At 44.1% G+C, this 26,409-nt stretch overlaps 4 protein-coding genes and 1 long non-coding RNA gene across 5 annotated transcripts; 3 read left to right on the forward strand and 2 right to left on the reverse strand.

Moving 5' to 3' along the window:
- Positions 1-59: 59 nt before the first annotated feature.
- On the forward strand, positions 60-5,861 carry LOC120285227. The gene is made up of 3 exons (XR_005544492.2): positions 60-2,356; positions 2,597-3,268; positions 3,360-5,861. It is a non-coding gene; the product is annotated as an uncharacterized LOC120285227 (long non-coding RNA).
- Positions 5,862-7,529: 1,668 nt separating this feature from the next.
- Positions 7,530-12,747, reverse strand: LOC6740011 (general transcriptional corepressor CYC8). The gene is made up of 2 exons (XM_039296291.2): positions 12,506-12,747; positions 7,530-9,228 (listed from the first exon to the last, which is right to left on the reverse strand). Exon 2 carries the CDS (start codon positions 9,218-9,220, stop codon positions 7,574-7,576), a length of 1,647 nt encoding a protein of 548 aa, XP_039152225.1. The 5' UTR covers positions 9,221-9,228; positions 12,506-12,747; the 3' UTR covers positions 7,530-7,573.
- Positions 12,748-16,744: 3,997 nt separating this feature from the next.
- Positions 16,745-20,550, forward strand: LOC6725376 (protein HIRA homolog). The gene is made up of 5 exons (XM_016173576.3): positions 16,745-16,899; positions 17,001-18,907; positions 19,059-19,423; positions 19,490-19,694; positions 19,760-20,550. Exons 1-5 carry the CDS (start codon positions 16,863-16,865, stop codon positions 20,387-20,389), a joined length of 3,144 nt encoding a protein of 1,047 aa, XP_016038431.1. The 5' UTR covers positions 16,745-16,862; the 3' UTR covers positions 20,390-20,550.
- Positions 20,551-20,632: 82 nt separating this feature from the next.
- LOC27209313 (negative elongation factor B) lies at positions 20,633-23,021 on the reverse strand. The gene is made up of 3 exons (XM_016184753.3): positions 22,787-23,021; positions 21,410-22,708; positions 20,633-21,347 (listed from the first exon to the last, which is right to left on the reverse strand). The coding sequence occupies exons 1-3, from the start codon at positions 22,916-22,918 to the stop codon at positions 20,994-20,996; spliced, it is 1,785 nt and encodes a 594-aa protein (XP_016038432.1). The 5' UTR covers positions 22,919-23,021; the 3' UTR covers positions 20,633-20,993.
- A 346-nt stretch (positions 23,022-23,367) lies between these two features.
- Positions 23,368-26,380, forward strand: LOC6725377 (lateral signaling target protein 2 homolog). Its single transcript, XM_002106358.4, has 2 exons — positions 23,368-24,007; positions 24,310-26,380. The coding sequence occupies exons 1-2, from the start codon at positions 23,824-23,826 to the stop codon at positions 25,785-25,787; spliced, it is 1,662 nt and encodes a 553-aa protein (XP_002106394.1). The 5' UTR covers positions 23,368-23,823; the 3' UTR covers positions 25,788-26,380.
- The last annotated feature ends 29 nt before the right edge of the window (positions 26,381-26,409 follow it).

Here is a 26,409-nt window from a genome sequence, read left to right on the forward strand (position 1 = left end):
GTCAGCTGAGGCAGAACAACAAAAACAATGGAAAGCGTACCAAACAAAAACAAATAAAACAAAAACACACACAGTTGTTCGCTTACTTTACAGTCGAAACATATATCGTGTGTAAAACTTAAATCTGGCATTGCTGATATTCTTCGAGCTGCCGTATTAACATAAGGCTCAAACGGCTAATTGATTGAAATGGTTGCGATTTGATTTTGATTTGTTTCTGAAACGCAGCAAAGCAACGGAAAACACATGGCATAGAAGAGAGTGGCGCTCTCTTGAGCGCTCTGAGAGCACAAGAGCGCAATGAGCGCGTGGCAAACACATGGTTTTTGTTGTTGCCAAAACGTAGAAGTAGCGAAAGAAGAAGAAGCAGCGCTTACAGTTACCTCGCGTTGTTGTTCTTGCACAGTGGCACATTTTAAAGAAACAAACGCAAGCGTTAATAATATTATAATATGTTATAACTTTATGGAACTACACAATAAAACTGCTTTGAATTGTAAAATTAGGTAATGTATGTATACATTATTATATTTGCTAGTAATGATGAAACCAAAGATAGATATTCATGCAGAGTATAGCAAATTTTTGGCTCACAGTGCCCTCTTATTTATTATCGACAAAAGGTATTCGTCGCATTTACATAAATTCTACACACTGTATTAAACCGCTTCTGTGTGGGTGAACATATGTCACACGCAGCGGCGAAAAAGTCAATCACACTCGCGTTTTCTCTCTCTTTATCTCTCAGAATTTGTTGTTATTGTTCTTATCGGTCCCCACCCGCGCGCAAATAACAAAAATACAATGTATCGGCATTTACTAGGTGAGAACGAGTGAAAGAGAGATAGGGATGCCGTTATTGTTTTTACGCTGCGTGCGTATTTGTCTTGTATTTTAAAATCGCTCTAGTTTTGGTAACTCTCTTCGCATTTTGTTCTATTAATGAAAATTGTAATGCGAACGTGTTAATTAGAGAATGAAAAACGGTGAGAGAGCTGAACGAAACAAACAAAGCAAGCTAAAGAAAGTCAGAAAGACGATAAGCAACATAAAGAAAGAAGGCATGTTCTTATCGTTTGGTTTGTCATCAAAAAAATATACAAAATTTTGATGATTGCCTAGAACAACACAAGCGCACAGAGAAAGAGAGAGAAAAGATCTCTCGTAACTCCAATAGGAATTGTTTTCCCAATTTTCCGGCCGGTTTATTCGCCTCCAACAAACCGATTTTTCCAACAACGTGGCTTTGGCCAAAAATACGCAAAAGAGATAGATAGAGAAAAGAGCGAATTTAACGAAAACGAAAAACGTGTGTGTTGGAAAATAGAACACTCACACACAGAAAAACAAAGCAGAAGCTCGTGTAGAAGCAGCTGAAAAATATGGTTGTCATACCGATTTTTTTAAAGTCTTCTTATACAATAGGCAACATTCAAAGTTAATTATTTACATACATACATGTAGATTTGTACAATTAATAATTCATATTAACATTTTTGATCACTTCCTAATAATACCTACGTATGTACCTATGTTGTAATAGTAAGACAACATTTATATATAGAATTGGTCTACTTTTCTTGAAATATGACAACCCTAGAGAAAAACTAACAAACAAAAATTATGTGGGACAAACGCGCATAAACAAACTCTCTCGCAAAGATGTGAGTGAAGAGACGCTAGAGAGCGGCCCCAATTGTTTACTCACAACTTTTTTACGCGACGCCACTGTGTTTGTGTCGCTCTCTTTGGCTCTCCCATTTGATTTGCCATGCGGTTATCGTTGTGGTACAGTGGAAACTGCTTTAATTGGAAATAAATGAATATAAAATTATGTAATAATTGTAATATATATAAGCTAATAAAAACTAACCTATAACAGTAAGTTAATTAAATCATTGAACATTTAATATTTAAGCTACAATAAGTTTCGCACCTAATTGCTTATTTGGAGGCCGTACTGTAGTTGTTGTCGCCTGGTCTATATACACGATCTCACATAAATAGTTATACAACTCGCTCTGGGGGCCAAATACCAATGGGCAAGTGAAATTGCAGTGCGAAGGAATTTCAAAAAACCAGTTAGAACCATGGCAACGTTAATGGGGGGCTTACATTACCAACCCGCCCCTGCGCACCAACAAAACAACGCTTAAAACGGCGAAAAAACAAAAACAGTTAAACAGGTGCAAAAAAAGCACAACAAGCCGGAGTCAAAAGAGAGCTAAAAGAGAGCGGAAAAGCTTAGAAAGAGCATGCTTTAGAGTGACCATAGTTACCAAACTCGTCGGACCTAACAACAACACGTGATTTAACAATATAGTTGTATCACACATTCCTTACCCTATAAAATTTTGTAAATTCAACATAACCTTTAATCTCGCGCACTTATAATTAATTAAAGTTTTGGTTTTATTTGTACTTTGTTAATGATAACTTTTCTGAATGTCTGATCTGCATAGCAATACCAAAATATGTACATATTTTATCATCGGTTCAGTGAAATGATAAGAGCTTGTATAATGGGAAATAGCTGTAGAAGAGCATTAATTGATCGACATCATTAGCACTACTTTTGAATTCTTAATATTTGCAGATAACAAAAGAATGAAGGTAAACTTTGACGTCACTATGCGCATGTTGTTGCTGTGCAGCGCAAACGACGACGACAGCGACAAATGTGTAGATCAACAGATCAGTCACTCAAAAAGCGAAACTAAAAAGTAACCAAATAAAAAAATGAAACAAAACAAAAAGAACGTTTCGAAAAAGACATTTTCCACCGAACAAACACACACACGCACACACATACAAGCCGCAGGTATACTACATATCTGTATCTGAGTGTGGAGTATGTTTGTATAATCATGTGATACCAAAATAAAGAAAAATGTGAAAATCAAATAGCAGCGACAGCGGCCAGGGCACTAAAAGTCACAAGCAAAAGTGGAGCAATAAAGCAAACAAACCCGACAAATTTTCTGTTGCCATGTACAACCCCAGACCACAACAGCACCATCCCCATCCCCATCGCCATCGCCATACGCATCCGCACTCCCACGAAACCATCCCATCAAAACCGAACGATCAAACCATCTTCATCATCGCCACTATCACCATCAACCCGTCCAATGTCGCATGTAGTTTCGAATCGGACTCGAAATATGCAAATGCCGAGCACCGAAATTGAATGCAATTAAAAGACACACACAATATCACACACAGTTCACATAGGAATCGTATTGAAGATATCAGCTACAGTATCTGTGTGAGTAGCCAGCGAACTTCCTATAAGGGAGGGGAAAAGTGTATAAAACCGCGTTATCTTAACCTTATAATCTCATATTTTTACATTGTAGAACGTCTATACCTTCTGGTTGGATATGTCTTTAAGACACTTTTGACCTTGAGTGGAAAAATCCCAATGTGTAGTTGGTAATCCTACCTAACAAACATTTTGCAATGGTAATCATAAAACATAACCCTTCTCGAAATAAGACCTTTATAAACAATTAAAAAAGCGAAGTTATCATTATGTCTGCCTAAATGTTCCGAAGCTGTGAATGGTGCCGGCGGCTGTATTAAATTTCAATGAAGTGAAAACAAAGCGATCAAATGCGCGGCACTGCATAGAGAAATACACACAATTAAAGATACAGAAAAGCGAAAATCCAAAGGCATTAACAAAAACATTTTTAGCAGCCAGAGGTGTAGAGATGTGGATCCGAATCGGTGGCTATATAGCCCCAAAATGTTGTTGATGGGACGCCAAAGAAAAATGTAGCTCATGCGGTGCACAGTGACACAAGGCTTCCAAAAAATGGCATATAAATGTGGAAAAGTAGAACTACATTCGAATTAATGTTATGTATCTGGCTTATAAATAGATTTTCCCAGATCTTCAGATCTATCTAAAGATTGCGCTTTCAATATATTCATTTGGCATATTTAGCCTACCTGAGGTCTATGCATGTAATCTGTAGTTTTCTGGATTTCTTATATGTGCGTATTTTGGATAATTAGAATTTCAAATCTGCGTACCTTTCCCATTTGCATATCCACAGTATCCATTGATTGATCGGCAAGCATATGCACATTAGTAATTGTTTTATCCCATTGCCATTTGCATTTTCGTTCCACGGTGCCTCTTCATCGTCTTCTTTTGTCCCTTCTGCTCTTCCCTCTGTTTGCCTTATTGTCTAGCTGAGGTCGTTGAAAAGCGTTGATGGGCAGGGGGAGTGGCGGCGGGACGGTGGGTGGCGGGCGGTTGGACGCATTTAGCCATGTTTAATATTTTGTTGCATTAAGCACGCTCTCTCGCTCTCTCTCGTCTTTCTTCGCATAAAGAGCGCGTAAAAATAGGCGGAAAATTGCATAGAAGTCAACGATTTCCCCCATCCACTCGTGTTCGTTAATCTTTGTTTATTTTTATGGCATTTATCTTAGACGCTTTTTGGTGCTGACTTGTCGTTTTCTTTTCATCGTTTAGTTTTATTCAACTTATTGGTTTAATTTTGGTTGTAAATTTGGATATTGGGCATTTTGTTGTTAAGTTTACTTGCTTTTGATTTCAAAGCGTCATTTTGTGTTTTAAATTTTGCTTTACTTAATTTGCTGTAAAGTTAATTTATAGTTTTACTGTTTGTGTTTTAGATAAGTCATTGTTCTTACATTCTGAATGGTAACATTTTATTTTATTGTTATTCTTATTATTGTTTCTTAAAAATGTCAAGCAAATGACTACCTCCATCTCGCTTGCCCGCACTGTATTTGTTGTTTTAGTTTCTTGTTATTGTTGCTCTTGATAAATGTCAAACAAATAACGGCAGCCTTCTTCTTATTCTCTCTTCTTTGCTCTTTCTCGCTCTTCGAGTGGCGTTCTCTCTCACTTTTGTCGCTTACTCTCTCTCTTTCTCGTTGGTCCTGTATAGCACCATCCCACTCGCACCTAGCCCCACTTTGTTTTGACGCAAAATGATCCCGTTTACATTACATTTGCCTTTGATTTTGCGTCTTCGTTTTTGCCTATCTTCTTTTCTTGTATTCGTTTCTTTACTTTGAACCCTCCCCAGTTATTGCTGGATTTTTTTGTTGATCAAATACGCATTTGAAAATACCTATACAATAAATTGTATAAAAACAATTTTACTATTTTTAAAGTTACTTAATCGTCATATTTTTAATAAACGTGCTGCCACAATTAGTAACTTGGGACCAAGAAACTAAGCTAAATAAATACCATAAGCAAAAAATAAAAAAAATCATATCGCTATCTGGAAAATTTTCTCATAAATATGTATGAGCAAATAAAGCGCGTTCCTCTCTTAATATAATCAGCATTTCGAGCTCATTTACAAGCATGAATTTAATACAACAGCAAAGTCAAAAAAGTGAAAAAAGACAACAAAAGCAGAACAAATAGACAAAAAAATGCGAGCACTCACAATAACATGATAATTTGCCGAAGGCCAAATAAAACTCTTTTGGTGGTAAATGCAAGACTGCCTTAAGGTAGTCTGATTTAATTTGTTTGCCAAGTTGGGACCAAGTTCGTAGTTGCTCGAATTTACTTATGTATTTAGTGTCTGAAAATTAAAAGGAACAAATGGAAATTGATTAAAAAAAATATTTTGAACGGCGCGCCAATTCAGTGCTACCCATGAAGACAATATAAGTATGGGCAGCATTGGCCGTCGATAATCTTTTTAAATGCTCGATGTAACGGTTTCGTATGTGGTATCTTAAGTCATAGATGGCGCTCACTGTAACGGTTTCTTATATGCTAACTTAAGCCATAGATGGCGCCACATGTTTCGGTTTTGGGTAATTTCTGAATTACAAAAACTAATTTTTCTGTAATTTTTCTTCCTAAAGTAGCAAATTCTGATTTTCTAAAGTTAATTTAGATGTTGCAGTTACAACTGTGTTTTGTGAAATAACATATTTTTGTAAATTTAAATAAGCAATAAATATAATCTCGAGAGACAGTAGCATTACATAATCCCATTCCACCCTATACAATAACTCTTTTTCACGTCTTCTTTAATTTCCTTGCCTTTTAGACAAACAAATCTATCAATTAAGGGGAAAGCTTTAAGCTGTCAACACGCCCAAGTACTTTTGTCCCCTTGGGAGATGCTGCATTCATTGTTTGTTAAAAAAGAAACTCCACCCCATCTTCGCCCAAAGGATTTTCAACGCTTCTTCGGGTTTTCTCGAAATATTTTCCTGTTTTTTTTTTTTGTTGGTTGCCAGTTAGCCCGAATTGTCATTGGTAAAATTTGTTTTCAGCCGCAAGTTGATCTTATTGCTGGTTGGAAAATCCTTACCCACACCCACTATCATCCCCATCGTCTTGAGTGGAAACCGCTGCCAATTGTCGACTGTTGCATGAATTATGAGCGTCTGCCAAGATTTATGAATTTCGAGAGGATAACAAAAGTACGCAAGTATTCATGACAGGACCCTCCTCCAACCGCAAAGAACTCCCCGCGGCAGCAAAAAGGGAAAAATCTGTCAGCTGTTAAGTTGAGTTATAAATTTCCTGCAATTAGGTTGAATTTCAATTTCGCTGCTATCTCTTCTTGCTACTTACTTTGATTACACAATCATGATGATGATGATGGGAGCCCCACTTTGCTTCTCCTTTTTTGGCCCCGCCTCTCTTAGCGATGTCCATGCAAATTTTTATCGACACTTTTGATTCAGACTGTACTCGTTTTGGTTTTTTATTCACTTTTTTGTTTTGTTACTGCTGCTTTGAGTGGCTTTCAGTGCACTTTTTCTGCCTCAATGTGCAGAAATTTGCAAACTCATGAAAATCCATACGTTTGATAACAATGTTAAGGGGGGAAAAACAAGAAGCAACATAAATAAAAACGGAAACGGAAACGAGCCTGGTGAACGCACAAGTCGCCACGCCCCCACCGTTTTGCATTGCAATGTGTTCATTAAGCAACCGGGTAGCAAACAAAATCAATGAATGGTGTAAAAATTAATATCCTGTGGGGCTCAAATGAAAAAAGAATAAAAAAAACGATGCAAGAGAACTGTGGCGGGAAGTGGGTGGCATTGTCATCGTCAGCCAGCAGCCGGCAGCAGTTTTAATTTACACAAAGCGTAGTCAGGCGTGTAATGCTCGGTGGCGGTATGATGAAGGCTCCTTTTTTATGTGGCGCCCAACGTTGGTGGGCCTGATGCTCGGCAATTCGCGCAACGACATTTAAAAAATGCCTTGAGGCAGCAAATACGTGAAAGATGAACCAACAGGCGACGACGACGGCGTGAAATGATTTATGAAATTACTTTTACCGCTGCATATTTCAAGGGGCAGGGAATCTTCAACTTGGGCCAGAGTTTCGTTACAAGCTGTCATTTTTATTTGCAAAGAAACGTTGATTGAATAGATCTTTATCATTTTGTTGTATAAAAATCATATTTGGCGAGTAACTGTTTCTTCTTATTTTCCAAGTTACTTACCTTCTTAAAACCCCCAATTTCCGTAGAAAATAAATTAAACAATGATCATATCATGGACACATTAACTTTATTAGTATTATTTAAATATGTAGCCTCAATCGATTTGCGTGATGGAAGCCTCGTCGTTGCTGGAACATCGACTGCTCTCGCCATCCGTGCGATACTTGATGGAGTCGATGATCTCCACATCGATGTCACAATTGCCCTGATTGCCGCTCGTTCCCTCCAAACCGGCGCCCGTGTCACTGGAATTTCGTCCCAGTGAATCTTCATCGCAGAGATCGGGTGCCGAAAGTGATGCACTAACCGATGCCGATTCCGACTTGGCATCGGTATCCTGGCTCTGCACCTGCGCCTGATGGGCGGCAAACTGACTGTATAGGCGTGGCAGATGTTGCAACATATAGCTGGCGCCCGATTTCGATAGGTTCGCAGCTGCAGCGGCGGCAGCAGCGGCTGCCGAAAGATTAGCAGCCGTACTGGACGGCTGATTTTCCTTGGTCTCGCCCAGATCATAGTATTTGGCATAGTGCTCGAATTTGCTGCCCAATGTGCTGGTGGTCACTGCACCACCACCGCCGGCGGTTGATCCAGCCGCATTGGCGCACAGATTGATCGCATCGTTTTGGGCCGCCTTGGGTATGGGTACGGTGAAGGCGGAGCCATGACGCTGTTTGCTCAGCAAATTACTGGCCAAACCGGAAGCGGAAGTGGCGCCCGAGCTGGAACACGAGCCGGGTGAACCTTCTTCGGCAAGTGCATTGTTGCTACTCGAAAGCGGAGAGACATTCTCCTTCTTTCTATCGTATATGTGTCCGGAAACGCGGAGATCGATGAAAAAGTGCAACGGATCGATGCCGTAGGGTGCATAGAGTGGTGGATACCAAACCGGTGGTGGAGGCGGCAGGACCAAGTCCTGTGGTGGCAACGATGCCGCCGGCGGTGTATTGTCCTGCAGGTTAGTGTCCACGGCACCACCCAGACCACCAGTCTTATTGCCAGCCGTTGGTGGTGCCGTCTGCGGCGTTGGTGGTGTTATACCCAAAGCACCTGGTTTGGTTTCCATTTTGGCATAGCCATAGGGTGTCATTGCTTTGTTGGTTAGCTCCAGAGGTTTCTCCGGCACCAGTTGCTGCTGAAGCTGCTGATGCTGCTGCTGCTGATGCTGTTGATTTTGCTGCTGCTGCTGGTGTTGCTGCTGCTTCTCCTCTGCATCGCGTCGCTCCCGCAATTGCTCGTAGTATGGCCGGTGCGACCAGGAGCGCTTTCTTGGCCGCCTCACCAAGGCGGCCTGATGTTGCTGCTGCTGTTGCTGCTGCGCCTGCTGCTGCTGCTGTTGCTGTTGCTGCTGCAGCTGCAAAACACGCGCCGTCTCATTATTTCGCGCTTGCACCAAGGACCGCAGCATATCGCTGAAAAAGAAATTATTTGGTCCCACGGGTGCGGAATACAAATACGGTGGTGTGGCTGCCATTAGACGACTGACGTAGTCCTGATTTCTTAGCTCATGGATGTTGCTCTTGCTGCGTTGCTGCGGATTTTGCGGATTCGTTGCGGTTGGGTCTGCAGCAGATGCTGCTGCCGCCGCTGCTGCTGCTGCTGCTGTTGTGGGCGTACTAGGCGCACTGGGCGTGGCATTGCTGGTGGTTACCCCTGACGACGTTACTGCTCCTCCCGTGGAGCATGGCATCCCTGCTGTGTTGCTCGACGAGATGTTGCTGCTGTTGCTGCTGTCCTTCATTCCAGCAGCTGTTGGAGAAAAAAGTTAAGAACACACAAAAGACGTTGGCTCAGTTCTGTGGCTGAAGTCACTTGAGATTTATATTTGTATAGGGATATATTTGCATTGTCTTGGACCGGCATTCCACCGCCTTTTCCATGCTCCCGCCCAACCATTACCCACGGGACAATTAAATCTGAATTTCCTGTTTGCTCCGAGTGAATCTGTCTCGGTGTATGAGTGTGTGAGTTTACTCGGTTGGCAAGCAAGTCTAAATAATGGCTGCAGGGACTTGGTGTTGAACTTAAAAGCGTCTTAAGATTGACTGAAAAGCCAAGACGTTAGCAAATGGAAAGTAATTGGTAAAGGGCCGTATAGAAAAGTAGATTAGAAATCAGTCCAAGCCTTAAGCATCCAACCAGCGACCTTTGGAGTCCTGTATTCGTATCATTGTAATAGCACAACTGCCGTGTGCATCAAATCCATTGTACCACAGCTGCCGTCAGCTAAACTACCTTTATTATAACTTTATTAAGCCAACATCTGTGGCCAGCACCCAAAAACAAATGAAATTTGCATAGAAAAACAGGCGCGGAAGTTCCCCCACTCTCCGTTATCCCCTTAATTTTTTCCGTCTCCAACTCCCCGCTGATCCACCAAAAGCTGTTAATAAGCTTACACACATCGCGCCAAATTCCAGTAAATTAAATGTTTCAACAGCAGTGACACACCCACCCCCATTGCCGCCTCCATTTCCGCGAACGTTGGAGGACAAACTCAATTGTTGTGTTGCCAAACTGTTGAGGCACTTGACGCTGTGTCCTGGCTGCTTGTATCCTGTGCCGCCTGCGTGCCTGTCAATTCTAACCAGGAACAGTACAGAACCACTCATTGGAGAACCCCAACTCCATTTCCACGACTCCATTGCCTTGTTGCTCTTTCATTTTCGCATTTAAAAAGTTTTTAACAACCCACAGACGACGCCTGCAACCGAATACCCTATAATAAACCGAAAGTAACATCAAGGAGTACCAATTAAACAATTTGAAGGCATTACTAGTTCCTTCATGTTTTTCTCCTTTCTATGGTTTTTTAGCAAACGAAAAACATAATGTGAAATTATTCATTTTAGAATGTAATGAATTTTAGGTATCCTCATCTTCTATACGATTGCTGGGAACATTCATTTGCATTCCTTCTGTTTTTTCTGTTATTCCATGTTGGATTTGTGGAATTTTTTATTTTTATTGTTTTTTCATTTCGTTGTAAAAATATATAAAGTTTCCAACCGTCGCAAAAGGAATATATGATTGGGGGTTTCGGAGGCGGAGATTTTCAAAGGGACGGGGTGTTGATTTGCATTTTTTGGCAGCCGTTGTTCGGGAGAGGTAAAAATGATGGTTAGGGGGACATTTTTGCGACAAAGTTAAAATTAGATTATGCTAATTAAGGCGCGATGGGTGTGGGCGGTGATAGGCGTGGCCAACCCGGCATCTGGTTCTCGGTGGAAATTCCGTTGATTTTCCCCGGCACTGATTGATGCTGCTGGGCAGAGCTTTAATTGCCGGTTTCTCTTCTCGTTTTTAAATTGGGTATGGCTGTGGTGGCTCTGGAGCAACTGGCAGCATTTTAATATTCAATCAGCAGCTGTCGGGCAACTTTCTTTTATGGCCCATGCCCAAGTTTCTGCATAAGTTTTGCAGCTGAGAATAAGTCCGAGAACTAAAAATATGGAGCTGAGATTAATGCGCAAAGTGCATCCGACTTTTGTTTGTCTTTCGTCTGGGGATAAGCCGAGTACTAACTTTCGCGTAATTCTTTTTTTTTTCGCTTCTCAAACAGCGTGGCAATTAAAACCAGAGTAGCAAGTAATCCCTCCACTGGATTCCCCTTGGGTGGTGATCCACCCACTCAAGGCTGCCCAGCTGATTGATGTCGCATCATCGATGTTAAATTCAAGCCACCACCGGAAAATAGAAGAGCCGACTGGGATTGCGGGCAACCCCTGTAAGCATACACTTAACTGGCACTTGGGCTGGGCAACCTTATAACATAATTACTGCATATCAAACAGCGATAAGTTGCCCACGCCACTTCACTCCGAAATCACTCTGGAGTTCATCTGCCCACCCATGGAGTTGGTTAGCAACCCTCCTCGTGCTCACCTGGTGTGCAACCCTGAACGAAGTCTATGTTCGCATTTTGTGCCATTCAGGCGCGGTTGTAATCTTTGCAAAGCGTGATGTATCGTGTAATTGGCGCCCAATGTGGGGCTTTATGAACAGTGGCTTGTAATCATTATGGTTAAATAGTTTCAAAGGGTAAAGAATTGGAAAATAAGTAGCTGCCTAAGAATGTAAATCTGAATACTAGCTAATAATTTTAAAGATGAAATGATTTATGAGCAAACTAGATCGCTCAAATGACTAATAAATAACATTTTTAACCCTTGCTCGTTAAGCGTCCTGTTCCTGCCCTGTGTTTAAGCCACCCCGCTCATATGCACGCACATATGGGGACAAATGAACTTGTTGGTTTGTTGGTGACATGGCGTTGTGGTGTTAACGTTACAGCGTTTGACTGCGAATTAAAATAATGTGCCACTTGTGGCTTTCTGTCCATGTGTGTCGGCTACAGCAGACAGTTACCCCTGCCCCGCATCCGGGACTCTGTCCTTTGTATGTTGTCCGTATTCGTGTCCGTTTGGGTTGCCTGAAAATTTGACAAAATTTCATTTGCAACTTTGCCCGCTGCCAGAGATACGCATGCATCACAACGTTTCCCAAAATCGAATTTGCGTTGAACCCTTTCTGACAGGTTCTTCGTGTAGATTGATCTGGGCTTTTGCAAAGGGTTGAAGTAAAGTGCAACCCCTGCATGCGTTTGAATTATGGCTAAATAATTTCTTCAATGACAATTTGAAATATAGTTTGGATAGTTTGGGTTCATAGACTGATTGAAGTATTTTTGGCTTTATTCCAATCATTTGGATTGAATGCTTCAAGAAAGTTTAGTTCTGCAAGTTGGATTCGTTAGGCTTTTATCGAAAAGTTTAATTGTACACAAATGACTTATAAAGCTTATAATTATATTGATTACATATTAAGCTACATTTTTATTTTTAATATTAAAACCTGATCACTGATAAACCTGATAATTACTAACAACTCCCAATTGTGTTTTTTTAAAAGAGGGGTTTTTAAGTTGGAATATAATCATTGATTACAGTTTCACATTAATATTTGTTATCCACGCGATATTTTAACACATTCAAATCCGATCTTGCGAGCGGATCAATTTTCTCACCTATGATTACTAAATTGATAAATATATTTCTTTATAACTTATTTCACTTAAAAAAATATATAAAATAATATAAGCACAGCTTGGGTAACGCGTTGCTAGCGGTCTGAACTGCCGTCGATGACAGTTAAAAATCAAATGAAATGAGTGCCAGCAGCGGCAGCAGCAGGAAAGCAGAGCAGCATCCAACGAGTCCTGAGGCCGAGACAGAAACAGAAAAACAGAGACCGAGTACCAGAACCAGAACGAGGCGAGTTCGGTGCGATTTTAAAATTATGAATTGTTGTAAATGAAACGAGGCGTAAGCAGAGCGCCAGCAGAGCTACTAGGTGGGTGGTGGTGCGCCACAGTCGCTGTGGCATTGGTGGTGCGCATCAGCAGCAGCAGCATCGGCTGTGGCAGCAGCAGTAGCAACATCACCAGCAGCAACAGTGCTAAAGTGTTCATGGAAACCACCCTCGAAGAAAGGTAAAAAGTTTTCAAAAAGAGGACCAAAACTAGAGCGAGACGTAAGCTCATTGGTCTATGGGTTGATCGCTTCCGGTTGGTGCAGTCTTGCCAAATTTTACACGTTAAAGATCGACTGGGAATCGGAAGTCTAGAGACCTTGAAATAGTTTTGTTTAGGTAATGAGCTGTTTATTTGGCGCCCAACGTGGGGCATATGTGCTTCGGAACACTAAGTTGAAGCTTTGCATTATCATAAATCAATTCTAAGAATTAAATTTGGGAATAAGTTATGTATTACTGTGATGGAACTTTTTTCCCACATTTCTCGGGCAACGTTGCCCGGCTTCAATTACCATTCTCTGGCGGATGTTGCCAGTGGAACAATGGATGCAGTCCTTGGCTGTGGGCAACGTGTTGCTAAAACGACAGCTCAACTGCGGGAGTAGGTGGGTGATGGGCTGGTTTGAGCAGGATAAGCTTATAATTTCTATTACAATGAAGGCATGCGGATGCGGTTGGATATGTAGAGCGTTGCGTTGCTTTCTTTGCTTAATTTTTTGCTGCCACCGACTGTTTGCGACTTCATTAGCGACACCTCCCCACAAGCTGTTGCCAAGCAATTGCATCGTGTGTCTGTGTACGAAGATCACTGAAAAAATTCAGTGTTATTATAGTTGCCATATTCTAGTACTCAGTACTAGATTTTTGTTAAACATTTAACAGTTGCTATAGCTTTTTTTGGCCGTGCATCTTTGCAACTTGCCATCGGCAATGGAATCTGAATCCAGAGCAATAGCGTTGGAAAAGTCGTGTTGCTTTTTTTGCAGTTTGCTGGGCTTGTTTGAAATAAATACCGCATTTTTTGGCTCGTCCTTTTTTGCAGTAGTTGTTAGCTGTTGCCACACGTCGGTTGCGTGTTTGCCGCCCACTCGCAGTATTACAAAAAAAAAAAAAAGAAAAGCTTCCATGGCTGCACATCAAACGTCAGCACGGAAGGAAGCTGTTTCTGTCCAGGGAGTTTGGGTGTGGGCGCCTGGCATTCGGCATTGTCTAGCATTCCCCGCCACCACCCACCAAAAACCCACGCCAAATCCATTTTTCCCTCACCCAACGGAGGCTGTGAATGTTTACACTTTGGATTTGGTTCTGGTCGTCGCATTTCCCTTCCACCTTTTTTTTTTTAATTTTTGGTTGGACTCGACTCTGCTCGAGATTTTAAATACATCTCGGTTAACGGTTGTTATGGCAATCCGTTCGGAAAAGGGACCTGGTTTTACAGCGTGTAACAGCGGCTGTTGCAGTGGGGAATCCCCTCGAATAAGTTGCAAGTTTGGGCGGTCAAAAGATGTGGAATTTTTGAAAAGTTCAGCATATCAGAAAATGAAAAGCCTGATCAAGGTAATCTTAATAGTGTCATAAGTCTTGTAACAGATGTACATTAAAAGAAGTAGATTATAATATTTTTGAAATGCAGAGTTGCATTTCGATATTGTGTTGATTGATGTCAGTTTGAAGTGATGCTGATTCCTACATAAATTATATTTAAAATTATAGTTCTATTTAAGGGACAAGTTGCGTGCTTTTAACAATTTAAGGACACTATATCTTCCTCTCTTTTATAGCCGCATGCAACGTCTCACACATGCCACACAATTTGTGCCACTTTTGTGATGCGCATCCATTTCCGCTTGGGCGGCGGCACCACTTCCAACGAACCCCACCCACCCGCCAAACCACACGCTTGCCATATTATCCTTGCTTTTATTATGATTTTTTTTCACATTTCACTCGAGCGTTGATTGAAATGTTGAGCGAACATACACGTACACACGCACATATACAGACGGAGAGACAGACAGAAGGTTTGAGGTGGTTGGGTGGTGAAAGCAAACAAAGCGGTGCGAAAGGGAAGGCCATACGTTGAGTGGTGGTGGGTGGTTTTCTGGGCTGGCTGGGCTTATTTGTTTGTTTGCATGTAAATTGCAATGTACCACCGTTCTTAGACCCTCCACCTCCCACCCCCACCCCTTTAGCCCGTTTCAATTTTTTAGATTTTAAACTTTGTTTCTTGTCTTTTTGTTAAATGTTTGCCGCTCCCTCCGCTGATTGTCATTTGCTTTTAGCGCCGCATCACCACCCTCCATTCCCCGTTATGAGTGGTTCCAGCGGTTGGTGGAACGTCCATCATCCATCCATTTCATCCATCCATCAAGGACAATCAAGGCAAACGCGCGAGAGCTTTTTGTGGGTTTGATTTTGGGCTCAGGCCCAAAAACAGAATTTCTTTTCCTTTTTGGCCCAAAACCGGGAAAAATTGCTTTTGGGGGCAGCGGCTAATGAATTAGTGGGCGGGATATTTAAAACTTTTTTCGTTGGACTTTTGCATTAATTAAATTAAAATTTTATTTCCTGTTTGGCGGGGGGTGTCTTTTAAAACGATTTAAAACGCCTTGTAAATATTAAATATTTATTTAATTTTTTTATATATTTCATACATTTGTTTATTGGCATTATAACTCTATTAGCACGTCACCACATACATATGTAAGTATATCTGCATTTTCTCTGCCCTCCGTGAAAACCCAGCTTGCAATCCTGACAATGCGAACAATCTTGAGCAGCTTAAGTGCCGCTGGCGTCGGATTTGGCAAATATCCGTCAGATACACACAGTGTATCACAAAAGATATCCATGGAGCAGGAATCCCAGGAGCAGGATCCATTGCCGCACACCCATTTCCATTTCCATGTCCCTGCACTCACGCAGACTGTAATCGCTTTACGTGCGCTTTGTTGACAATTGTCAAGTGGCATTCAGAAATGGGTGGGAAACTCTGTGGAAAAACTCAGGGAAAGGGGAAGACCGTTAGAGGAACATCATTGACGCCACATGTTGCCGGCGACAGATGCGTTGGATTGCAAATTGTCCCAGGTAAAGTGAGTTGGCACTGCTTTTATTTCGCTTTTCACTTTATTGAGACAGTTCGGATTGTCAGTCAATTGGAGGCTTGAGATTTGCATTGGATGAATGAGACGAGTGGAAAACGGGGAAAAACCCACACACCCCCACAACTGACAAGGCAAACAAACAACTGGGCAAACAACATATTTTGAACGACAATTTTCACGCATGCAAATTAAGCAAATGGGTACATTTTGCAAAAGCAATTTTCTAGCTAAATCGCTGGATAAACTTGGCGCTCGTCTTCTCAAAATATTAGTTTTGTTTTGATTCATTTGATACTACCCACAACTCAACCCCCATTCCATTGTCCCCAGCCACGCCCACGGAATAGAAGGAGACCAATGGCAGTCAAGCGCTTAGGAAAACTTTCGGCGTTTTTGCCGTTGCTCGTTTCCTTTCGTTAGTTTCACTCCACCCACCCAGTAGTTATGAAAAAATAAACTAGAAAAAGTGGGTCCTATAGCGTGAGAGGTTCCTTAAAAGGGAGGAGCTATTAACGAAAAATAAATTGTGATTGTTTTCACAGTCATAACAATGAAAAGAAAAAAAAGCGAAGTTCTATTCTTATATGAATGATGTAGAATTGAAATTAATAAAGTTACAGTAAGAAACATGTGTTCTTTTAAGCTTTGCATTTGTTTCATTTGTTATATGTGGGATCGCTAACATTTTTTAAAGATTTGCGAAGTAGTTATTACTTAAAGCATTAAATGTACTATTTCAGTATTTTTGAAAATTTCGCGCCTTTGCCAGTGTGCCCATTCGGTCTCTTTATCGAAATATATAGGTCGGCAACGATAATAGTGCTTATCGATGATAAGCGATGATGGGCATCGTTATCGATACCGATATAGCGGTAGTTTATCAACAACATTAGTCGTAAAATAATCTTAACATTATCCTAACTTAATTGCACTGGAAAGATAATACCTATAAGTAAATCGTAAATGCGGCTCCTTAAGCCGGCCTGGGTGCATCACGATGGTAAGTTTGCACAATGCGGAAAATCCGCAAAAGCCGGGTTTTCCAATTGGTGGCTCCAAATTTGATTGAAAAATAATCCAACTCCATATTTTTGCCGGCAGACAAACAAATATTCTCGGTGGATATCCACAAGGATTGCACGAAATTCGCGACTGGAGGGCAGGGCAGCGATTGCGGACGAGTGGTCATCTGGAATCTGCTGCCGGTGCTCTCCGACAAGGCGGAATTCGATGCGAATGTTCCGAAGATGTTGTGCCAAATGGACCAGCATCTGGCCTGTGTCAACTGCGTCCGCTGGTCGCAGAATGGTCAGAACCTGGCATCGGGATCCGACGATAAGCTCATTATGATCTGGCGCAAATCTGCCGGCTCGAGTGGAGTTTTCGGTACCGGCGGCATGCAAAAGAATCACGAATCGTGGAAATGCTTCTACACACTGCGTGGTCATGATGGCGATGTCCTCGATTTGGCCTGGTCACCCAACGATATCTATTTGGCCAGCTGCAGCATTGACAACACGGTGATTATCTGGGATGCCCAGGCATTTCCACATTCGGTGGCCACCCTGAAAGGACACACGGGTCTGGTTAAGGGCGTCTCCTGGGATCCGTTGGGTCGCTTTTTGGCCTCGCAATCAGATGACCGGAGCATCAAGATCTGGAACACCACGAACTGGAGCCTATCGCACACGATAACCGAACCTTTCGAGGAGTGCGGCGGTACAACGCATATCTTGAGATTGTCCTGGTCACCGGATGGCCAGTATCTGGTCTCTGCACATGCCATGAATGGCGGCGGACCCACCGCTCAGATAATTGAGCGCGAGGGCTGGAAGTGCGACAAGGATTTCGTGGGTCATCGCAAGGCGGTGACGTGTGTTAGGTTTCACAATTCTATCTTGAGTCGCCAGGAAAACGATGGCAGTCCCAGCAAACCGTTGCAATACTGCTGTCTGGCTGTGGGCTCTCGCGATCGTTCACTATCCGTTTGGATGACCGCCCTGCAGCGTCCCATGGTTGTCATCCATGAACTGTTCAATGCGAGCATTCTCGATTTGACGTGGGGCCCCCAGGAATGCCTGCTGATGGCTTGCAGTGTGGATGGCAGCATAGCTTGCCTGAAGTTCACTGAAGAGGAACTGGGTAAGGCCATTTCCGAAGAAGAACAGAATGCCATTATACAGAAGATGTATGGTAAGAACTATGTGAATGGTCTGGGAAAGCATGCCCCACCCTTGGAGCATCCGCAGAGATTACTGCTGCCTCAAGGCGACAAGCCCACAAAATTTCCACTCAATAACAATAGTGAGGCCAACCAGCGACCCATAAGCAAACAAACGGAAACGAGGACGAAGGATGGCAAACGTAGAATCACTCCCATGTTTATACCTCTCCACGAAGACGGACCCACATCGCTGAACATGAACATTGTGTCCAGTAGTGGATCGGCCACAACAGCTTTAACTTCTTGCTCGGCGGCGGTCGGAGCGGTCTCGGCTGCTCCTCCAACGGAGAGCGCTGCCACGCCCCTGATGCCGCTGGAGCCTTTGGTTAGCAAAATCGATCTGGGTCGTCTGGATTCCAGATTGAAAACCCAACCCGCCAGCCAGCGCCGTCAATCACTGCCTTTTGACCCCGGCCAGAGCAATGAAATGTTACGGACTCCACGGCTGGAGGAGCACCAAAGTAGCACCAGCAGTCCCAGCAATCTCAATGTCACGGCCACCGGAAAGAGTGAGTTTGTGAAGGCCGCTCTGGACTATCGTCTGCATGTCTCGAACGGCCACCTAAAGACGCAACACGGTATGCTGGCCAAGGTCACCGCATCGGATTCCAAGGAAATGCTTTGGGAATTCTATGTTGGATCTCCGCTGGTCAATCTGAATCTGTGTGGAAAATACGCCATGCTGTGCTCTCTGGATGGGAGCATGCGACTAATTTCCATGGAGACGGGCTGTCCAGTCTTTCCCGCCATCTCGCTGACCAGTTCCGCAGTGCATTGCGCCTTTGTGAGTCCGGATAACTAGCACTTATATAAAGCAGCCATATCACGACTCGATTTTGCATTAGATCCTGCCTTTTTTTATTTGAGAAACCCCCAAAATCCAGTCGCGATCATTAGAGTCTAAAGCTATTTATATTAATTGCTATTTTTTCCAGAGTCCGGATAACAACTTGGTTGGTGTGCTGACCGAGTGCGGATTGCTGCGTATATGGGATATTGCCAAAAAGGTCATCAGCCTGGCCGCCGGCTGCCTGGAGCTGATAAACAAGCATGGCACGGCCGCACAGTTCTCGATAACGAATCAGGGGATGCCCTTGATTGGTTTCCCCAGCGGCAACTCGTACTCCTACTCGACGAGCCTGCAATCGTGGCTGGTGCTGGCCACCAAGGATGCGATCATGTACCATGGAATCAGGGGCACACTGCCAAGGGACATGGACCAAATGCAACAGAAGTTTCCGCTGCTCAGCATGCAGGCCAGCAGTCAGAATTACTTTAGTTTCACTGGTAGCATGGAGTTGTAAGTGAAAACTATTCATACCTATTCCGATATATGATTCTAAACGCAATAAACTATACCTTTTAGGAGACATTCGGAAAGCTGGCAGCAGTGCGCAAAAATCAGGTTCATCGAAAACCAGATCAAGTTGTGCGAGGCCCTCCAGTCGCTGGATGAACTGCAGCACTGGCACAAGATGCTCACCTTCCAGCTGGCCACCCACGGCTCCGAAAAGCGCATGCGTGTGTTCCTGGACGATCTGCTCAGCATGCCGGAGCCGGGAATATCACAGGTGAGCGAAGTCCACACATATGTGATTGTGTTGTTTATAAGATCTCTACTTTCATCTCTTTCTAGTTCGTGCCAAAGTTGGAGTTAATGCAGTGTGTTCTGGATACGCTCAAGCCACATTCCGAATGGAATCGTCTGCACTTGGAGTACACGGAGCTGCTAAAGGAGTGCAAATCCGAGAGGCAGAAGGATATATTTGCCACACCAGCTCCGCCACAGCCTAAAGCTGCCTCTTCAGCGGGTTCATCGCCAAGGTCAGGGGAGGCAACCGGTGAGGAGGTCACAGAAAAGGATGGTGCAACAGCAGCAGCTGCTGTCGGTGTAGCAGGATCACGAATGGCTGTGACAACGGGCACAAGCACTACAACAACTACCACTGCCAGCAGCTCACTTTCTTCATCCGGTTCATCCTCCTCCACTTCCGGTTCCGGATCATCATCATCGTCATCATCAACGTCATCGCTGTCTGTGCCACAGCCCGCTCCTAGTCTCTCGCCAGAAATTCAAACTCTAGACTCGCCCACCGTTTGCATCGATGATGAAATTTTGTCGGCCTCATCTTCACTACCTCCGTTGGATACCTCTCCCGTGGAAGTTTCGCCAGCGTCCACGTCCGGTGGGGCTGCTTCCACATCTCCTGCCGCTTCCGTAGCGGGATCAGCTCCAGTTTCCAGTTCCAAAATAGATCAGACATGAGACGAAAGACTCCTATCCCTTATAAACCACCTAATTTGTGTGTATTTCCCTAAGCTATAAGCGTTAAAAAACTTTTATACCGAAATTTATTAGGATCTTTCAATTCTCCATGTCCATAAGAAACGCCAGTTATGCAAATCATTAAAATTGAGTAAAAATTGCCCGATTTGAGTATGTGATTACAAAAACTGGTACCGGGAACCACTATATCTTTCAAAAACCCTGAAACTAAAAGACATTGCCTTAGATTTGTACTCTATATTGTGTACTAGAATCGATCGTTACACTAATGTAACAGTAATATATAATATATATAATAGCCAGCGACAACCGATTGTTGCCTGCCAACAAAGCCATACATTTGTAAATATGTAAACTATATCCGATTGCTCGGTCGCAGTGCTTTATGTTTAGTCTAAATAGTAGAATTATGATTTGCGCATGCATGCTAATTGGGGATTGCCATCCCGTCCGCTGCTTCAGAGAAGTATATGAGGTAGCCACATACATGGCCTCCGAGCATCATCATCATTAACATCTTCATCACAAACAACCGTCATCATCCGACGACAGCCGCAGGTGGTGCGACTGCCGGTGCCTCTAGCTATTGGACATTATAGTGCGGTCCTGGCGTTGGCACACTCTTCAGCGGAGAATCAAACTCCATGGGCGGCGCCTCAATGACCGGCGTCTCCGCCGCCCCGGTGCCGATCCTCTCTTGCAGGATTTCGTACAACTTGTGGATGTGCTCGTTGTGGGCCGTCGTCGGCTGCATGGCCTTCATCAATGTGGCCAAACGACCGGCGGGCAGCTTGTTGTGCACATACCACAACAGTTTCAACATGTGACGAGAGGTCACATTCTCGCGCGTCAGTCCGGCAAAGATGAACTCGTCGAAGAGCGTGGTGCAGAAGTCTTCCGTGGCAAACTCCTCGCTCATGGGGATGAGCAGGGCAATCTGTAGAGGTAAGCAATTGAGTCATAAAAGTAAATATTAGAAAAGCAGATATAAATGCTAACCAAAGAGTGCAGGAAGGGATCCTCATACGCGCGGTCGTCCTTGCAGGCGGACAGAATGGCCAGGACGCGCAACACGCCCACGCGATCCTTCAGGCGCGCCGTATGCAGCGTATAGTACATGGCCAATATGCTGGCCACGGAGCTCTCTTGAATGTACGCCTCCACGGCATCCGGTGCCGGTCCCGAATGCTCTATGGTGGTCAGAGCAGATTCACGCTCGTCCGGCGGTAGTTTGGCGTGCAAACTGCGGCACTGGTCGTCAACCATTAACGACATGAGGGCGGGCAAAAACTTGGTGACCACCTGGCAGTCTAGCTTGGGCTCCTTGAAGTCTTGCGAATCGATCATCACCCAGGCACTCAAGCCCAAGGCCAACATTCTCAGCAGCAGGATGAGTATCTGATTGTCACGCGGCATGCCCTCGTTGTTGATCAAGTGATGCAATATCTTGATGGCCGACGTGGCCAGGAAGTTGATGGCATACGGATCGCACAAAGTCATGGACAGATCGCCCAGAACCTGCTCCTGGCCGCGTTTGATGTTGTCAAGAAATCCCTGGAGCTCCCGTGAACGTTTAATGTCCACATTCTTCTCCCTTATGCAGGCGTCCAGGCACCAGGTGAACTTGTGACAGGGATCTATCGAGATGATCTCCTGCACCTCGAGATCGTGTAAGGCCATCAGTAGCTCTGCACGGAGCGTGCAATAGTGGACATTGCGGGTGCGCAGGAATAGAGTGCGCAGGAACTGCAGCACCATATCGTACAGCTTGACACTAGTGCCAATCATGTTGGCCAACTTTTGGACCACTTCTCCCTGCCTTCGCACCTTGGGCGTTGGGTGGAAGAACAGATTGTTCAGGTTGGTGTGATCGAACAGGATGTGCTCCTTCTCGCGAATATATTGTGAGAGCAGGGGCGACACCTCATCACCAAACAACGATTGATTATCACGCCATATCTGCCGCTTAACTTCCGTATCCGTGTCCGCATACAGTTCGCGATCCCTCACAAGGATTTTGAGGTACTTGTCATCGATGTGCTGGGTATTCCTCAATATGGCCATGACCACGGGACGCAGCGACTTCACCCGAACGACGGGGAAGCTCTTAACGAGGAGCTCCTTGAGCTTCTTGTCCCGCTCCCGTGACTCCTTTTGGCCCATCTCGTTGATGTGAGCTATCAGCTTGTCGCGCAGCTCCTCCATAAGCGAGGTATGGAAGTCCAGCCGACGCACGCCGTGCAAATCGAGTAAAGGCAACATGGGGCGCAGTGAAGGCAGCAATACACCATTCTCAAGCTAAAAAGGCAGGTGGTATTTGGATGAATAAGCCCACCTAACTTTTGGCGCCCATTTCGCGGTGCAACGTAAACAAACCTGAAAACTCTCGATGGCCTTCAAGGGATCAGTGCAGGAGGTCAGGGCCTCGCGCAGATAGGCCTGACCCGGAATATTCACGTCCTCCAGTCCAGTTCCATTATTATTTTTCGCCGGTGTGCTCATTATCATGCAATTCGTCGGCAAATTGAGCAAAACAAGACACGAAGCTACACAATTGTGTTGTTTTTTATTGTTAGCGAGGAGAGAAAAAAATAAGCGCAGGCTTGCACATGTGCAGTGTTATCGATAGGGCACGTAGCAGCACGGCTAGTAATAGCCAACTTTATATATTTATTATATAGCTATTAATATTATTTGGCCAATTTATTTTATTTTTTTTGTATTGTTATTATTAGTAGAATGGTAAATGGTACAAAAAAATAATAATGATAATAAAAGAATATTATATGGGCCAAATATACAATATAAGTACAATTTCTAATAATGTTGGTAGAAAAACTGAACTAGCAAAATAAAAACGTTTAATCTGTTTGTCTTGGAATATCATTCTCGTACGACTAAATTGGATCAGAACGAAACTTTTAATTGATAATTATATATACACGGAAGAGGTCTATTACTTTTCAGTGACGGCGAAAGAGAACGCCAATTCCGCGAAGTGTCATCCCTAACGCGAAATAAGCAACAGCAAAAACAGCCAAAAGCAAAGCTAGAGCATCAAGTGCAGTCAAATTCGCACAATTGGAGCTGAACGCCAAGGAAAAGGCGATTCTTGTCGAGATTCGCGCCCCATAGCGACTACAAAGGAGATCCTGCTGCACACAATCGCTATCCTTTGCATCGAGTGTGCACGAGTGTGTGCGTGCGTGTTCCTACACCCACATAAGCTGGTGTTTGGCTCCGTTCAAGTGTGCGTGTATTTGTGCGTGCATCTCGACGAGAACGAAAGCCTCTCTTTTCGTGGGTAAACAAAAACAAAACACTTGAATGTGAGGAGCAGTATTGGTATCGGGATAAGGATCATCAGGATTTGGGAGAGCACAACAGTGGAAACCCACAGAAGCAGAAGCAACATGTCCTCGTCGACACAAGAGCGCAAGCGCTACCACAAGGACAACGCGCCCACGGACGACATCCTTACGCTGATCAACCTGGTGCGCCAGAATCCGGTTCTCTACAACTACAAACTGCAGCCGAACCAGCGACGCCGCTCAGATGTCCTCACCGGATGGCAGGAGGTGGCCCAGCAGATAGGAAGTGAGTGCTAGTCATGGCGGGAATTTCTTAGCCTGCTCCTTGTCCGACTATTAAGCTTCTTCCAGAATTAATATGACCTGCCGCTAGAGTTGGTTATAAATGGTTTTAAATTTTGCCTTTGTATTGATAGGCTAGAGTTCTGGCGCCGGCTACTATAACACAGCTCATAGTTTCATCGTTACCGAGAAACATCTTCATAAATGTGATGCCTTTAGAGAGGTTCTAGCTTGTATTAATTATCTGGAAATGAATACGATTCCTTTGAAACCCCTCTCATATTTCTACTACCTCTTTCTTTCCAGACAAGTACTCGGTGCAGGAGGTGCGTCGTAAGTGGAAGAACCTGCGGGACACATTCCACCAGTACCGTCTGCGCACGCCCAAGTACATCGAAGGGCGGCTATCCAAGTGGCGCTACGCCAAGGAGCTGGACTTCCTTTCGAAGGTGTACCAGCCGAAGCTGAAATCGCACCGGAACACACAGATCAGCTACGAGACGAGTGGGATTGGCGGAGCTGGTGTAGGCGTTGGAGGCGCGAATAGTACAACATTGCCCATTGGAGCTATGCTGCATTTGAAACAGCATGTGGTCGACGACGACGACGAGGTTATGGACGATGACGGGCAGTCGGATCACGATACCGCCACACTTTCCTCACATCACGGCACCTCACAGATCACCCTGGTCAGCGATGAGGCGGAGACCTTCATCCTGACCGCCTACGAGGAAGGCGTCTCGGATGACACTGTATCGCAGCACCACCATCACCATCATGGCCATCACCAGCAGGAGCATCATCACCAGCCGCACCACCACCACCACCACCATCATCATCAGTCGCAGCACGACGGCAGCATCTCCAGCATTGAGCTCTCCCAGATTACCCACGATGACGATGTGGTCGATGATGTCGATGACGAAGATGATGTGGTCGACCACGACGGTCAGCTAGATATTGTGAAGCACGAACTGGACGAGGACGGGGCAACCGGCGCCGAGGTGGACTACGAAGAGGTGTGCCTGTACGAGGAGGCCAGCGGTGCCCATGTGGATTGCGAAATGGGTGTGGGTGACGCCGTGGACGGCGGTAGCGATGTTACACACGGCAAGGGTTTCCACTACATCGATGCCCACGAATTTTGTATATCGGACATTGAGCCACAGACAGTTCGCTCCAGCCAGCATCAGTTCACGGCCAGCGGTGGATCGGGCAATGGCTCAAATAGTGTCCTGACCGGTGGGACTGTGGTAACCGATGGCAAGCTAAAGAATCTCACGCTGGTCACCACCACGTCTGCGGTTGGGGGCGGTGGATCAAACAATCGTCATGATTCATCGGTGTCAACGCAGCAAATTTCCCTGGTGGATGTGACCGAGGCGACCAGTACCAGTGTGACCATTTCCAGCACGCCGGCCATTTCTCTGAATGCGGCCACCGTGACCACCACGCCAGCAGCGGCTTTGTGCAACACCACATCCTTTACATCCACGCCGACGGCCACGATCATTCAGATGCCCTCCTTGAACTGCGGCTCTGGTCAGCCATTGGCCGTTAGTGCGGCGGCCAGCAGCTCTAACAATCTCATCAAGGAGGATGAACAGCATCAACAGCAACAAGTGGCCCAGGCACTGGCCAAGCGTGATGAGCTCGATCTGTTCTTCGACTTTCTCAAGAAGAAGATGCAGTGCTTCAGCAAGACACAGATTACGCACATTCAGATGGAGTTCCTCAACTGTGTCAGCCGACAGGAAGCGGCCGAACAGGATAGCAAGGATTAGGGGCACCTGTATTTAGTTCTGTTCCCCAGAAAACAAACAACACGATCCCTGAGTAGTTGCCTAGTTTTTTCCATGTATATGATTAGGATTCGTACCGTTTACCAGTTTGCAAGTTCGTGAATTTCGCGTTCTTCAATTAGCTTTATCCTCCACCCACGAAACCCCGGATCCCTGTATCCTTCACCCATCTACACCATCCATTCGATTAAAAATATATATATAAATATAAAAATATATATATAGCCAGCGTTACAATCAATTGTAATTGGAAATAAAAGAAAATAAATCGATTCTCAAAAACTACACAACTTAAAATTCTTGAAGTTGATTAGCTTGGTTGCAACAGAAGATCTATACCTAAGTCTTAGGATTATCCTGAACCCCCCCCTTTTATAGACCGAACTAAATTTAAAACAAGAAAATTGGCGTAAATTATAGAATAAGAAGTTTTAAATTGAATTAGATTATATACATTACAAATTGATTGTAAATTTTAAACAGCAAAAATTAATATAAGTAATTGCTTTAAAAGAAAATAGTATCTACTTTACAAAATCACGAACTATTTGAGAATAAATATATGAAGAAACCTTCTTGATTGCTTATAACCCTTGATATATAT

This window comes from Drosophila simulans, chromosome X (assembly GCF_016746395.2).
Source record: "Drosophila simulans strain w501 chromosome X, Prin_Dsim_3.1, whole genome shotgun sequence".
In the NCBI taxonomy this organism is placed as follows: domain Eukaryota; kingdom Metazoa; phylum Arthropoda; class Insecta; order Diptera; family Drosophilidae; genus Drosophila; species Drosophila simulans.

Bases quoted from the DNA above. Each gene is read 5' to 3' on its own strand.
- LOC6740011 (XM_039296291.2), bottom strand. From the start codon at position 9,220: ATGAAGGACAGCAGCAACAGCAGCAACATCTCGTCGAGCAACACAGCA.
- LOC6725376 (XM_016173576.3), top strand. From the start codon at position 16,863: ATGCGGCTCCTTAAGCCGGCCTGGGTGCATCACGATG. The intron at 18,908-19,058 runs GTGAGTCCGGAT...TATTTTTTCCAG, and splicing joins CCGCAGTGCATTGCGCCTTT to AGTCCGGATAACAACTTGGT. The intron at 19,695-19,759 runs GTGAGCGAAGTC...ATCTCTTTCTAG, and splicing joins CGGAGCCGGGAATATCACAG to TTCGTGCCAAAGTTGGAGTT.
- LOC27209313 (XM_016184753.3), bottom strand. From the start codon at position 22,918: ATGATAATGAGCACACCGGCGAAAAATAATAATGGAACTGGACTGGAG. The intron at 22,709-22,786 runs GTTTGTTTACGT...CTGCCTTTTTAG, and splicing joins AGGCCATCGAGAGTTTTCAG to CTTGAGAATGGTGTATTGCT. The intron at 21,348-21,409 runs GTTAGCATTTAT...TTACCTCTACAG, and splicing joins ATCCCTTCCTGCACTCTTTG to ATTGCCCTGCTCATCCCCAT.
- LOC6725377 (XM_002106358.4), top strand. From the start codon at position 23,824: ATGTCCTCGTCGACACAAGAGCGCAAGCGCTACCACAAGGACAACGCG. The intron at 24,008-24,309 runs GTGAGTGCTAGT...CTTTCTTTCCAG, and splicing joins GGTGGCCCAGCAGATAGGAA to ACAAGTACTCGGTGCAGGAG.